The 14,847-nt window shown below is 58.3% G+C and overlaps 1 gene segment (V, D, J or C); it reads right to left on the reverse strand.

Annotated features, from left to right (window-relative positions):
- Positions 1-333: 333 nt before the first annotated feature.
- Positions 334-906, reverse strand: LOC138687550 (Ig lambda chain V-1 region-like). The segment is given in 2 exon segments: positions 334-692; positions 826-906. Coding segments are annotated over 2 exon segments (405 nt in total).
- Between the last annotated feature and the right edge of the window lie 13,941 nt (positions 907-14,847).

Raw genomic sequence — 14,847 nt, forward strand, 5'->3', positions numbered from 1 at the left:
GCAGCAGTCGGCACCCGAGGGGCCCTGGGGCAGCAGTGGGTTTGCATCTCACTTACTTCCCCAGTGCTGGGAGTCACCATGACCCTGATCAGCACTGGTGTCGCAGCCAGCACAGTAAGAGACAGCCTCTGGCTTGGCTTGGACCCCAGCAATGGGTAATGTGGCCGAGAAGAGTGGCACGTTCCCAAGTGCTGTACCTACCCTCCCCAAATGACAGGAGACGGGCACAGACCTGTGGGTCCAAGGGACGGCCAAGCTGGGACACCAGCCACAGCCACCTGCAGGGCCATGGTGGAGACCTGCCCCACCATCAAACGGGAACAGCAGAGACTCCTAACTGACTCCTGCAACGGTGGGAGGTTTTTGATTCACTTCCCCATTGCTCTGCATCACCGTGGCACCATTGTTGCTGCTGTCGTCACTACCACAGTAATAGACAGCCTCGTCCTCGGCTTGGACCCCAGTGATGGTTAACGTGCCCGTGGAGCCAGACTTGGATCCAGAGAATCGCGAAGGGATGCCCGAGGGTCTGTTGTTGTTATTGTAGATCACAGTGACGGGGGCACTGCCAGGAACCTTCTGCTGGAACCAGCCATAGCTGTAGCTACTACCGGAGCAGGTGATCTGGACGGTTTGTCCCACGTTCGCTGACACCGAGGGTGGCTGAGTCAGCGCTGCCTGGACCAGGGAACCTGGAGAGGAGGAGGAGAGAGGGGAGAAGACGGGGGTCAGCCAGTGCCCCACCAGCACAGCCGTCCACGGGTGCTGGACGGGGCCCCTTTGCCCGACGTCCCCAGCCGAGCGCAGCGAGTCTGGCCATGGCACCTGAGCTGTGGGCGAGCACCGCGAGGAGGAGAGGGGCCCAGGCCATGGTGCAATCCCACCAGCTGCGTGTCCCCACGACGATGGGGCTCCTTTGCGGACCCCAGCTCCCTTTTAAGCCCCTGCCTGGCTGGGGCACGGCCCCTCCATGCAAATCTGATCCCGCGCTCGTGGCCGGATCCTGCCCGCGCCTCTCTCCCCACCTCCCTCCCCGTTGCCCGCCCAGCCCCACCACCCCAGATGCAGCGGGGCTTGTCCCCGGGCACAGAGCAGAGACACGTCCCAGCTCAGAGTCCGAAACACGCCAACACGGACCTCCTGTCCCCAGCCTGGGCCAAGTGGCCGCAGGGCCAAAGGGTGCAGGAGAGCTGGGCTGCTGGGGGCAAGGGGAGACTCGGGGGGCAGGCAGCTATTGCAGCTCCAACATCCCCCCCACGGGTTTTTGGGCGCAGACGAGCTGTTGCCCATGCCACGGATGGAAGGAGAAGTGCTCGCCCAGGCTATTGTCACTGGGGTCGAGTTTTGGGGTCCAGCTGGGCCTAGCTAGGCTCTCCCATGGGGAAGTGGCTGGGAAAAGGCGGGAGTAAAGGCCTCATTTCCATGCCTCTAAGGTCATCTGCTGAATGTTATCTGTGACTGATGAGCACCCAGGACCTTAAAGTTGAGCAGGCGAGGGAACTGGGGCCAGGAGTGGGGCTTGCTGGGGAGCATACAGTAGCTCTCCCCCCATGATGACCACAGGGTGCTTGGTGCAGCCCTGCCCATGTTCTCCTTGTCAAACCCATGGCGTATGGCCCCCCACCCCGCCGTCCTGGTCATAGAGCGGGGTGGATAAGGCCACCCGGGACCCAGCTGCCCATTCGGCAGCACCCAACACCACAAACGCAGACCCTGTGGGGCCAGCACCGCTACCTAAAGCCTGGCTCCATCACACCCACCGCTGTTGTCCCCTGCCCTGTCACACTCATGGGGAGTCAGGCAATGTCACTGCTGAAAACAAGCAGCACCTCATGACATGGAGGACCTGGCACCTTTGTTCCCAGCTGTAGCCCCTGTCCCTGGGTCCTGCAGCAGGACGAGGACAGGGTCAGGGTGCTGGGCAGCCCCTCGCTGTCCTGGGGCCACGGTGAAGCATTGCCCAGGGCCAGGGACTGCCTGGGGGGCCAGAGGTGCTGGGGGGCTCCTGCACAGGCTGAGCATGAGCCCAATGGGCCGGCACTGGCAAGCACAACCAATGCTGGAGTAGCCCGCGGGCTCCTCTTGCGGCACGACAGAGCAGACCCTGCCAGGGCTTGAAGGCAGAGCTTTGGTCCAGCTCCCCGGCCCGTGGCACGTTCCCACCTCTCGGTGCTGGGGCCGCAGTTTTGGCTGAACCCCCCGGGGGCTCCAGGGGCAGCTGGGCTGGGAGGAGGGCAGGGAGGCACCCGGCAGGGCCCTGGGTGCCAGCCAGGGAGCACGGGGGGAACTGGGCCCCGCAGCATGGGGCAGGGTCGCTGGGGGCCATCGCAGCATTTCTTTCCCGAGAGTGTGGTCAAACACTGCAACAGGCTTCCTAGAGAGCTGGACGATGCCCCAAGCCCGTCAGTGTTCGAGGGGCATTTGGACAATGCCCTTAACAACAGGCTTCAACTTTTGGTCAGCCCTGCAGTGGTCAGGCAGTGAAACTAGATGATTGTTGTAGTTCCCTTCCAACCAAAATATTCCATTCTATCCTATCCTACCCTGTCCTGTCCTATACCCTCTCCACCCAAAATGACAGGGGATGGGCACAGACCTGGGGCTCTAAGGGATGGCCAATCCAGGACATGAGGCACAGCCACCTGTAGCACAGGGCAGGGCCATGGTGGTGACCTGCCCCACCATCAGACAGGGACAGAAGAGAATTCTAACTGGCTCCTGTGATGGCAGGAGGTTTTTGTATCACTTTCCCATTGCCCTGTCTCACCATTGTTGCTGCTGTCCACGCCACCACAGTAATAGACAGCCTCGTCCTCGGCTTGGACCCCAGTGATGGTTAACGTGCTTGTTGAGCCAGATGTAGATCCGGAGAATCGTGAAGGGATGTCTGAGGGTCTCTGATTATCATTGTAGATGACAGTGAGAGGGGCACTGCCAGGAACCTTCTGCTGGTACCAGCCAACATTACTGCTGCTGCTAGCCCCAGAGCAGGTGATCTGGACGGTTTGTCCCACGTTCGCTGACACCGAGGGTGGCTGAGTCAGCGCTGCCTGGACCAGGGAACCTGGAGAGGGAGAGGAGAGAGGGGAGAAGACAGGGGTCAGCCAGTGCCCCACCAGCACAGCCCTCCCCAGGCAGCAGAGTGGGGAACGCCAAAGTCAGAGGAGATCAGAACCGGACATGATCACAGGGAAATTTGGGGACCAGAGCCCAGACCAACATATTCCAGCACAGAGGCAGCTCTGGCAGCAGCAACAGCGGGACGTGGTCTTCAGCAGCAAGAGCCCGTGGGGTGGCAGACAATGCCACACTGTGAACTTTGTAGGCAGAAGGACAATGGTCCCCAGCCACAAAGTCACCTCCGGTTCTCTGGGACACAAAAGGGAGGACATTCATGGCCACGGTCATGCAGAGGGGACAGAACCTGCCTCAGCCCCACAGCCACAACTCTGCTTGTCTGAGAGGGAGAAGGGCAGAAACTCCTCCCCTGATTTAGGACTCAGTGTCTCTTTTCCTATTACTTGTTGTCACCAGACACCATTGCTGCTGCTGCTGTCCTCACCACCACAGTAATAGACAGCCTCGTCCTCGGCTTGGACCCCAGTGATGGTTAACGTGCCCGTGGTGCCAGACTTGGATCCGGAGAATCGCGAAGGGATGTCCGAGGGTCTCTTGTTGTTAGTATAGATCACAGTGACAGGGGCGCTGCCAGGAACCTTCTGCTGGTACCAGCCCACACTGTAGCTGCTGCTAACCCCAGAGCAGGTGATCTGGACAGTTTGTCCCACGTTCGCTGACACCGGGGTGGCTGAGTCACTGCTGCCTGGACCAGGGAACCTGGAGAGGAAAAGGAGAGAGGGGAGAAGATGGGGGTCAGCCAGTGCCCCACCAGCACAGCCCTCCCCAGGCAGTGGGACAGGGAAGAGACCCCTGTGCTCAAAGGCCCCGGATGGGTGCAGCAAGTCTGGCCAGGGCACCTGAGCCGTGGGCGAGCAGTGTAAAGAGGAGAGGGGCTCAGGCCATGGCACGATCCCACCAGCTCCACATCCCCCCAACGACTGGGTGTTGCCATGGACCCCGATTTCCTTTTAAGCCCCCACGTGCTCAGGCACAGCCCCTCCATGCCAATGTGGCCCCACAATGTTCCCTGGCAGCTCCTGTCCCAGTGCTCCCCCGCCCACTGCAGGCACATCTCTTGCCCACCAAAGGCACCAAGATCACGCTGGGCTGCCTGCTCCGTGGGCCACTCAGCTGGGAAAACCAGGTCCTGCTTCACACCAGGGCACCACAACCAGGTTTCTCTCAGGAGCCACAAGACTATGACCGCTGGACCGGGGTGTCCAGGCAAATGCTCCTCAACTCTGGTTTTGCCAAATACAACCTCAGCCAAGACACGTGCCGAGGGACGGCAGGAACGCTTTTCTACCTTGCCTTGCTGAAGCATCCTCTGCAGCCACCTTTGCCCAGCCTGTGACCCTGGCATCACCCACCCACCCACCCTTAGAACATCCCTCTGCCGCAGCACAGCTCCTCCAGCCGCGCTCCCCTTCCCCTCCCGCTTCTCCACAGGGCTCCACACCCACGGCTGGTCCAGCACCGCACCAGCACCACCACTGCAGGCTGGTGCTCCGAGACCTCCCTGGCCAGGGGCCACGATGGCTCCGGCACCACGGACGCTCCCACTTCTCAGAAGCACCACAGGGACGAGGAGCAGCGCTCCGGCCTCTGCTACCTGTGGAGCATGAGGGCAAACGCCCAGCTCCGCGCACCGGCGCAGAGCTCTCCATGCCGCTCTTCCCAGACCTGCCTCTGCCTTTCTGTGCTACCCTAAGCAGGAGGTGGGATGAGCCTGCCGAAGCAGAGTCCTTGGGCATCTCTGACAGAGCCCAAAATGTTTCAGGGCCGCGTCTCGGGAAGAAAACGGCAGCTTCCCGTCCTCCCTCGCAGCCCCCTCACACCAAATTCCAGACCCCCTCCACCTCTTAGAAGCATAATGAACAGGACCCGCATGCCCAAAGAAAGGAATTTATTATTCTATATGGCCATTGTTTTACAGAAGAGCTTCAGTGCCAAGCTACCACCACCACCCTCTGTGACTCCCTTAGGCCAGGGACACAGCAGCTCCTCCTTAGACACAGGGCATTTTCCACAGGCCTCTTAATCAGCAGTTTCTTCTGCTTCACCTGCAGGTTGGGAACCAAGACTAACGTTTTCTCACAAGCTCACGAGCAGTAGAGCGATGCGGCTGCTCTACAGCCCAACACGCCGCAGCAGCAGCACCCCCCCGTGGCCTGCCTCCCCTTCGACTTCACCAGAGAGACAAGGAACGCGAGGCGGGGAGAAGCCAACGAGCAGGTTTGAACGTCATTCAGTACTTCTTGAAGTCAATTCTTTCTACTTTCACATCACCCTCAATCAGTTGGTATACATAAGTCACAACTGTGGAAGCCTGGATGTCCATCAGTACAAACGAAGGGATGATGTTCCTGGAAAGAAAACATACTTTGTCAGTCTTCCCGGTTAGCTCACACTTCTTGCTATTACAGACCTTCTGCTTATGTATTCTAATACACTGCATTGCCAAGGGCTGCAGGGATCTGGGAAACACCGCAGTTCGCGGGTACTGACAACAGCGTCTCAGGCAGAGTTACACTCAGCCTACAACAGCCCTTGAGGCTACTCAACAGTCTACGTCGTGTCAGGCTCAGGCATTTAAGCCGACAGTGCCTCCAGAAGTCTGATTTCCCGCCAAATATTAGGATGCAGCCTCTGTGAAGACACCAGAAAGCAAAACGCCTTCAAGAAGCTGCTGCAACTCACCCCTCTCTGGGCCCAGGAAGAAGCCCCAGACACTCCAGTGCTGGGCTGCCATGCCCAACACGTGGGCCAAGAGAAACCCTGGGAGCAGGGGAGCCCTGCTGTGTACCCCGGGAAGGGAGAGGGCTGGGCTCCTGGTGAGAAGGCTACCCAACAGTAAACGAACACACAGCACCAGCGCCAACATCACATTTTGCAGGCAGGAGCAACCGGCCGCACCACAGCTCTGCGCTACCAGAAGCTGTGTCACTTCCACATCCTCCAGCACCACCGTCAAGATCGCTGCCACCCACGGACAGCGGACAGTAACAGTCGACCCAGAGCACCTACCATGGCCATCGAGCGGGGCAGCTGGGTGCTGATCAGCCCGGCCATCCTGGGCAGCACAGTAATAAACAGCCTCGTCCTCGGCTTGGACCCCAGTGATGGTTAACGTGCCTGTGGTGCCAGACTTGGATCCAGAGAATCGCGAAGGGATGCCCGAGGGTCTGTTGCTGTTCCAGTAGATCACAGTGACAGGGCCACTTCCAGTTGCCTTTTGCTGGTACCAGCAGTAATAACCATAGTTGCTACTCCCGGAGCAGGTGATCTGGACGGTTTGTCCCACATTCGCTGACACCGAGGGTGGCTGAGTCAGCGCTGCCTGGACCAGGGAACCTGGAGAGGGAGAGGAGAGTGGGAGGAAGATGGAGGTCAGCCAATGCCCCACCAGCATAGCCCTCCCCGAGCAACAGGACGGGGATGGGACCCCTGTGCTTATAGACCCCGGATGGGTGCATCGAGTCTGGCTGTGGCACTTGAGGCATGGGCGAGCACAAAGCAGAGGAGAAGGCTAGCCACACATCAGGTACCCAGGTGGAAGGTCCCAAAATATTCCATTCTATTCTATTCTATTCTATGCTATGCTATCCTACCCTGTCCTGTCCTGTCCTATCCCCTCTCCTCCCTAAATGACAGGGGATGGGCACAGACCTGGGGCTCTAAGGGATGGCCAATCCAGGACACGAGGCACAGCCTCCTGTAGCACAGGGCAGGGCCATGGTGGTGACCTGCCCCACCATCAAATGGGGACAGAAGAGAATTCTAACTGGCTCCTGTGATGGCAGGAGGTTTTTGTATCACTTTCCCATTGCCCTGGCTCACCATAGTAGCTGCTGTCGTAGCCACCACAGTAATAGACAGCCTCGTCCTCGGCTTGGACCCCAGTGATGGTTAACGTGCCTGTGGAGCCAGACTTGGATCCGGAGAATCGCGAAGGGATGTCTGAGGGTCTCTTGTTGTTGCTGTAGATCACAGTGAGAGGGGCACTGCCAGGAACCTTCTGCTGGAACCAGCCATACCTGTAGCTGCCCCCAGAGCAGGTGATCTGGACCGTTTGTCCCACGTTCGCTGAGACCGAGGGTGGCTGAGTCAGCGCTGCCTGGACCAGGGAACCTGGAGAGGGAAAGGAGAGAAGGGAGAAGATGGGGGTCAGCCAGTCACCCACCAGCACAGCCCTTCCCCGGCAGTAGGACGCAGACCCTGTGCCCAACAACCCTGATGCCCCAGAGGGACCCACAGCCAAAGCTGAAGACTAGAGACCCATGCCCTGCCAGGAAAGCTGGCGGCAGCAGGGATGTGGAACACCAGCCTCTGAGGGAAAGGGTCCTGGTCATGGCTACAGAAACTTCTGGGGAGCAGAGCCCAGCCTGGCGCAGAGCAACCCAGCAGAGGCAACTCCAGCAGCAGCAGGAGGATGGGGCTGCCAGGAGCAAAAGGCAGCAGGGCTGGGGATGACGCAATGGCATTTCTGTTACAGGGACAGGGAAAAGGAACCCTCAGCCCCAGAGTCACCTCCTGTGCGTTGGGACATGGAAGCGGGGACATTCACAGTCATGTCCTTGGACAGGGCACAGGAACCTCTGCTCAGCTCCACAGCCATGACTCTGCTTGGCCATGAGGAGCAAGGGCTGAAAATCTTCCTCTTCGACGCTGGGCTCTGTGTCTCACTTCCCCATTACTCAGTGCCTTCATAAACGCGATCAAAACTGCTGCCGTCGTGGCTACCACAGTAATAGACAGCCTCATCCTCGGCTTGGAACCCAGTGATGGTTAACGTGCCTGTGGAGCCAGAGAAGGATCCGGAGAATCGCGAAGGGATGTCTGAGGGTCTCTGGTTGTTTAGCGTAGATCACAGTGACACTGCCACATGTTTTCTGCTGGTGCCAACCAACATAAAGATAACCGCTGCTGCTGCTAGCCCCGGAGCAGGTGATCTGGACGGTTTGTCCCAGGTTCGCTGACACCGAGGGTGGCTGAGTCAGCGCTGCCTGGACCAGGGAACCTGGAGAGGGAGAGGAGAGAGGAGAGAAGACGGGGGTCAGCCAGTGCCCCACCAGCATAGCCCTTCCCTGGCAGCAGGGTGGAGAATGCCAAAGTCAGAGGAGAACAGAAGTGGACATGATCACAGGGAAATTTGGGGAGCAGAGCCCAGCCCAACATATTCCAGCACAGAGGCAGCTCTGGCAGCAGCAGCAGGACGTGGTCATCAGTAGCAAGAGCCCGTGGGGTGGCAGACAATGCCACACTGTGAACTTTGTAGGCAGAAGGACAATGGTCCCCAGCCACAAAGTCACCTCCGGTTCTCTGGGACACAAAAGGGAGGACATTCACAGCCATAGTCATGCAGAGGGGACAGAAACCTGCCTCAGCCCCACATCCACAACTCTGCTCATCCGGGAGGTAGAAGGGCAGAAAACCATCCTCTGATTTAGGAGCCAGTGTCTCTTTTCCTATTACTAGTTGTCACCAGACACCATTGCTGCTGCTGCTGTCCCTGCTACCACAGTAATAGACAGCCTCGTCCTCGGCTTGGACCCCAGTGATGGTTAATGTGCCTGTGGAGCCAGACTTGGATCCAGAGAATCGCGAAGGGATGTCCGAGGGTCTCTTGTCGGTGTAGTAGATGACAGTGACAGGGGCACTGCCAGGAACCTTCTGCTGGAACCAGGCAACACCGCTGCCGCTGCTAAGCCCGGAGCAGGTGATCTGGACGGTTTGTCCCACGTTTGCTGACACCGAGGGTGGCTGAGTCACTGCTGCCTGGACCAGGGAACCTGGAGAGGGAGAGGAGAAAGGGGAGAAGATGGGGGTCAGCCAGTGCCCCACCAGCACAGCCGTCCTCAGGCAGCAGGACAGGGATGGGACTTCTGTGCTCAAAGACCCCGGATGGGTGCAGCGAGTCTGGCTGTTGACACATGAACAATGGGTGAGCACCGCGCGGAAGAGAGGGAGCAGGCCAGCCACACATCAGGTACCCAAGTGGAAGGTCCCGAAATATTCTATTCTATTTCTATTCTATTCTATTCTATCCTATCCTATCCTATCCTATCCTAACCTGCCCTGTCCTGTCCTGTCCTGTCCCCTCTGCTCCCCAAATGACAGGGGATGGGCACAGACCTGGGGCTCTAAGGGATGGCCAATCCAGGACACGAGGCACAGCCACCTGTAGCACAGGGCAGGGCCATGGTGGTGACCTGCCCCACCATCAGACAGGGACAGCAGAGAATTCTAACTGTCTCCTGTGATGGCAGGAGGTTTTTGTATCACTTTCCCATTGCCTTGGCTCACCATAGTAGCTGCTGTCCACGCCACCACAGTAATAGACAGCCTCGTCCTCGGCTTGCACCCCAGTGATGGTTAACGTGCCCGTGGAGCCAGACGAGGATCTGGAGAATCGTGAAGGGATGTCTGAGGTTCTCTTTGTGTCAGCGCAGATCACAGTGAGAGGGGCACTGCCAGGAACCTTCTGCTGGTACCAGCCAACATCATAACTGCTGCTAAACCCGGAGCAGGTGATCTGGACGGTTTGTCCCACATTTGCTGACACCGAGGGTAGCTGAGTCAGCGCTGCCTGGATCAGGGAACCTGGAGAGGGAGAGGAGAGAAGGGAGAAGACAGGGGTCAGCCAGTGCCCCACCAGCATAGCTCTCCATGGGCAGCAGGGTGGAGAACGCCAAAGTCAGAGGAGAACAGAAGTGGACACGATCACAGGGAAATTTGGGGAGCAGAGCCCAGCCCAACATATTCCAGCACAGAGGCAGCTCTGGCAGCAGCAGGAGGACGTGGTCGTCAGTAGCAGGAGCCCATGGGGTGGCAGACAATGCCACACTGAGAACTTTGAAGGGACTAGAACAATGGTCCCCAGCCACAGTCACCTCCAGTTCTCCAGGACACAAAAGGGAGCACATTCACAGCCATAGTTAAGCAGAGAGGACGGAACCTGTCTCAGCCCCACAGCCACAACTCTGCTCAGCCAGGAGGTAGAAGGGCAGAAAACCTTCCCCTGATTTAGGAGTCAGTGGCTCATGTGCTATTACTTGTTGTCACCAGACACCATTGCTGCCGCTGCTGTCCCAGCCACCACAGTAATAGACAGCCTTGTCCTCGGCTTGGACCCCAGTGATGGTTAACGTGCCCGTGGAGCCAGACTTGGATCCAGAGAATCGCGAAGGGATGTCCGAGGGTCTGTTGCTATTCAAGTAGATGACAGTGACAGGGGCACTGCCAGGAACCTTCTGCTGGTACCAGCCATAGTAGTTACCATAGCTGCCACTACCCCCAGAGCAGGTGATCTGGACGGTTTGTCCCACATTCGCTGACACGGAGGGTGGCTGAGTCAGCGCTGCCTGGACCAGGGAACCTGGAGAGGGAAAGGAGAGAAGGGAGAAGATGGGGGTCAGCCAGTGCCCCACTGTCACGAGGCAGACTGGACAGACCAGGGAGTCCTGTTTAATTCCAAATTCCCTCGGGCTAAATTAAGGGGAAATGACACCAAACCATCAGTTAAAGATTTATTCATGACAGAAGCAAACTGAACTGGGGAGGCATGGTTGTAGGTGACAGGTTTTCTCACAACAGGAATTGGCATAAGACTACTCCTGTAAACCGTATAAACATAAACATCAATTCAGGGAATAAGGAGATCCCCCCCGTTGAGTCACAAGGTTCAGAGCAGACCCCCTTGCTTTCCAGAGTCCTCTTCGGAGAAGGGCGTAGGGTCGGCTGGATCCACTCTTAGTCTCAGACTTGGTCAACGGTTTATATCTTGAAACGGATGAGGTGTGGGGATTGTGGAAAAGGAAAAGGAAAGAGAGAAGAAGACAGAGAGAGAGAAAAGAAGAGAGGAAGATTTCACCGGTCCTGGTCCAGCGTTGGTTCAGTCAGCCGAGGGGTCCAGTCCAGGTGGGCTTGAGCACCAGGGGCTTCAGTTTGTGTCCTTTTATCATCCTTGCCCCTCCTTCGGGCGGGCACCCGAACTCCTCAGGCTAATGAGCAGTTTGTGAGCCTTTGGGCTTGGGGGTCCCTTGTGGAGTAATTTCTCCTTCCCTGCAGACGTGGCCATTGTTTGATCTTTGTATCAGAACAGGGAGCTGCGCGCCCTCCAGCACGCCCTCCCCCTCCTGTTGCTGATGTCGGAGCTGATGGGCTTTTCACCTTGGTTCCTTGCTGTGCAGGGTTTGTCTTTGAGCAGAACTTGCCCCACCACAATGTTTGAGACATTAACTCTTTCAGTCTCTCACACCCACCAGCACAGCCCATCCTGGGTGCCAGACGGGGCCCCTGTGCCCAAAGGCCATGATACCACTGAGGAAACCAGAGACCCCGGGGCCCTGCGAGGAGAACGTGCAGAACCAGCAGGACGGAGCTGCTGGCAGCAGGGCAGGTGACAAGGCAATGCCATGCCTTTTGTAGGGACAAGCACAAGGTGTCCACAGCTCCAGAGCCACCTCCCACTCCATGAGGCACAACTGGGAGGACATTTACAGCCACGGCCATGCAGAGGGGACACAAACCTGGCCCAGCCCCAAAGCCCTACTCAGCCATGAAGGAGAAGGGCAGAAAACTCCCATTTTTAACTCCTCTGTAGCTCACTCCCACGTCTCTTTGTCACTATAACAGCATAAGTGCCACTGCCCTTGTTACCACAGTAATAGACAGCCTCGTCCTCAGCTTGGAACCCAGTGATGGTTAACGTGGCTGTGGAGCCAGAAGTAGATCTGGAGAATCGCGAAGGGATGTCTGAGGGTCTCTTTGTGTTTTCGTAGATCACAGTGACAGGGGCACTGCCAGGAACCTTCTGCTGGTACCAGGCATAAGCATTGCTACTCCCAAAGCATATAATCCAGATAGTTTGTCACAGAGACGCTGACACCGAGGGTGGCTGAGTCACTGCTGCCTGGACCAGGGAACCTGGAGAGGGAGAGGAGAGAGGGAAGAAGACGGGGGTCAGCCAGTCACCCACCAGCATAGCCTTCCCCAGGCAGCAGAGTGGGGAATGCCAAAGTCAGAGGAGAACAGAAGCGGACATGATCACATGGAAATTTGGGGAGCAGAGCCCAGCCCAACATATGCCAGCACAGAGGCAGCTCTGGCAGCAGCAGCAGGACGTGGTCATCATTAGCAGGAGCCCGTGGGGTGGCAGACAATGCCACACTGTGAACTTTGTAGGGACCAGAACAATGGTCCCCAGCCACAAAGTCACCTCCAGTTCTCCAGGACAGAAAAGGGAGCACATTCACAGCCATAGTTAAGCAGAGAGGACGGAACCTTCCTCAGCCCCACAGTCACAACTCTGCTCAGCCAGGAGGTAGAAGGGCAGAAAACCTTCCCCTGATTTAGGAGTCGGTGTCTCACTTCCTATTACTTGTTGTCACCAGACACCATAGTTGCTGCTGTCATCCCTGCCACCACAGTAATAGACAGCCTCGTCCTCGGCTTGGACCCCAGTGATGGTTAACGTGGCTGTGGAGCCAGATGTAGATCCAGAGAATCGCGAAGGGATGTCTGAGGGTCTCTTTGTGTTTTCGTAGATCACAGTGACAGGGGCAGTGCCAGGAACCTTCTGCTGGTACCAGCCATAAGCATTGCTACTCCCAAAGCACGTAATCCAGATAGTTTATCACAGAGACACTGACACGGAGGGTGGCTGAGTCAGTGCTGCCTGGACCAAGGAACCTGGAAAGGGAGAGGAGAGAGGGGAGAAGACGGGGGTCAGCCAGTGCCCCAGCAGCACATCCCTCCGTGGGCAGTGGGACGGGGACGGGACCCCCGTGCCCAACAAGCCTACCGGCACAAGAGGGACCCCAGCCCCACATACGGAGCCCAAGGCCCGAGCCCTGGGGCCCTCCCTGTGAGGAGAGCTGGCAGAAGTAAGAGGATGCGGTCAGCAGCAGCATGAGGCAGCGGGGCAGGCGACAAGGCAATGCCGTGCCTTTTGTAGGGACAGGCACGAGGTGCCCACAGCCTTAGAGCCACCTCCCGAATGGCACGTACAATCAGGAGGACATTCACAGCCATGGCTATGCAGAAAGGACAGGAACCTACCCCCAGCCCCACAGCCCTGCTCAGACAGCGACAGCGGCACTGCCAGGTCCCTTCTGCTGCAACAAGCCATAGCTGCCGCTACTCCCAGAGCAGGGGATCTGGACGGTTTGTGCCTGGCAGCAGGATGGGGACCGCCACAGTCGGAGGAGAGTGGACCCGGCCACAGTCACAGGGAAAGCTGGGGAGCAGAGGCCAGCACAGCTCGTCCCAGCACAGAGGCAGCTCTGGCGGCAGCAGCAGGAGGAGGTGGTCATCAGTAGCAAGAGGCAGTGGGATGGGCGAGAAGCCACACAGTGAACTTTGCAAGGACAGGAACAATGGTCCCCAGCACAAAGTCACCTCCAGTGCTCTAGGACGTGAAAGGGAGGCCATTCACAGCAATGACTGTGCAGAGGGGAGAGGAACCTGCCTCAGCTGCACAGCCACAACTCTGCTGGGCCATGAGGGAAAAGGGCTGAAACCCTTCCTCCGATTTGGGAGCCCGTGTCTCACTTCCTATCACTCATTGTCACCAGACACTATTGTTGCCGCTTTCGTAGTCACCACAGTAATAGACAGCCTCGTCCTCGGCTTGGACCCCAGTGATGGTTAACGTGCCTGTGGAGCCAGACTTGGATCCGGAGAATCGTGAAGGGATGTCTGAGGGTCTCTTGTTGTTTTCATAGATCACAGTGACAGGGGCACTGCCAGGAACCTTCTGCTGGTACCAGCCATAGTTGTCGTTAATTGTGGAGCAGGAGATCCTGGACTTTACACCCGGGGACACGTACATCAGGGGCGGCTGCGTAGGCCCTGCCTAGAGACCAGAGAGGGAGAGGAGAGAGGGGAGAAGATGGGGTCAGCCAATGCCCCACCAGCACAGCCCTCCCCGGGCAGCGGGATGGGGACGGGGACGGGACTCCTCTGCCCGCAGGCACACAGATAGGATGCCCTGGGTGCAGCCCCAACCCAGGCACTCCCGGAGGCATTGCTGGAGCCAGAGTTTGGACCCTCTCCCTGCCCGCTGCCCTTTGGGGCACACCTCATCCCTCTCCTGAGACCGGGCAGCCCGGGGCCACGGTCTCCCGGGGGCACTCAGTGTTTGCCGCAGTCTGGAGACACCCCTGCCTGTGCCCCAGATGGGGCCACATACAGACCAGCAGCCAGGGACTGCAGGGCAGGGGTCCCCAGCTGGTGAGAAGCTGTGGGGAGCCAGCGTGTGACAAAGAGAATGGGGGCATCTCCAGCACAGCGTGGGCTGGTGAGAGGCACCGCCATGGAGACCAGAGACGGGGGGGGTGCCTGGGCAGGGGGCATTAGCTCCACCGGGGCCTTTCCAAGATCAAATGTGCCCCAAGTACCATCCTCTCCCCACACACCTCCTGTCCCCACAGCAGCACAAAGCACCAAGGGCACATGGGCTCTGGCTCTTGCGCTCCTCTGCACCCCTTGGGATGGGTGAGGAACATCCCCAAATGCAGCCCAGGCCCAGAGTACTCGGGCGGGGAACGGAAAGGGGCACATAGTGCCTGGCAGCTTAGAGCATAGCCCTGCAATGGACAGACCTTCCCAGAGCCAGTGGGTCCCTACCCAGCCCGGGGATTCCCCCAGACCCCACCTCTGCTCATCTCCAGGGAACGGCCCTTGGACACAAGAGGGACAGAGGCTCCCTCTGCCCAGCAGCAC

Source organism: Haliaeetus albicilla, chromosome 10, assembly GCF_947461875.1.
Source record: "Haliaeetus albicilla chromosome 10, bHalAlb1.1, whole genome shotgun sequence".
Lineage (NCBI taxonomy): Eukaryota > Metazoa > Chordata > Aves > Accipitriformes > Accipitridae > Haliaeetus > Haliaeetus albicilla.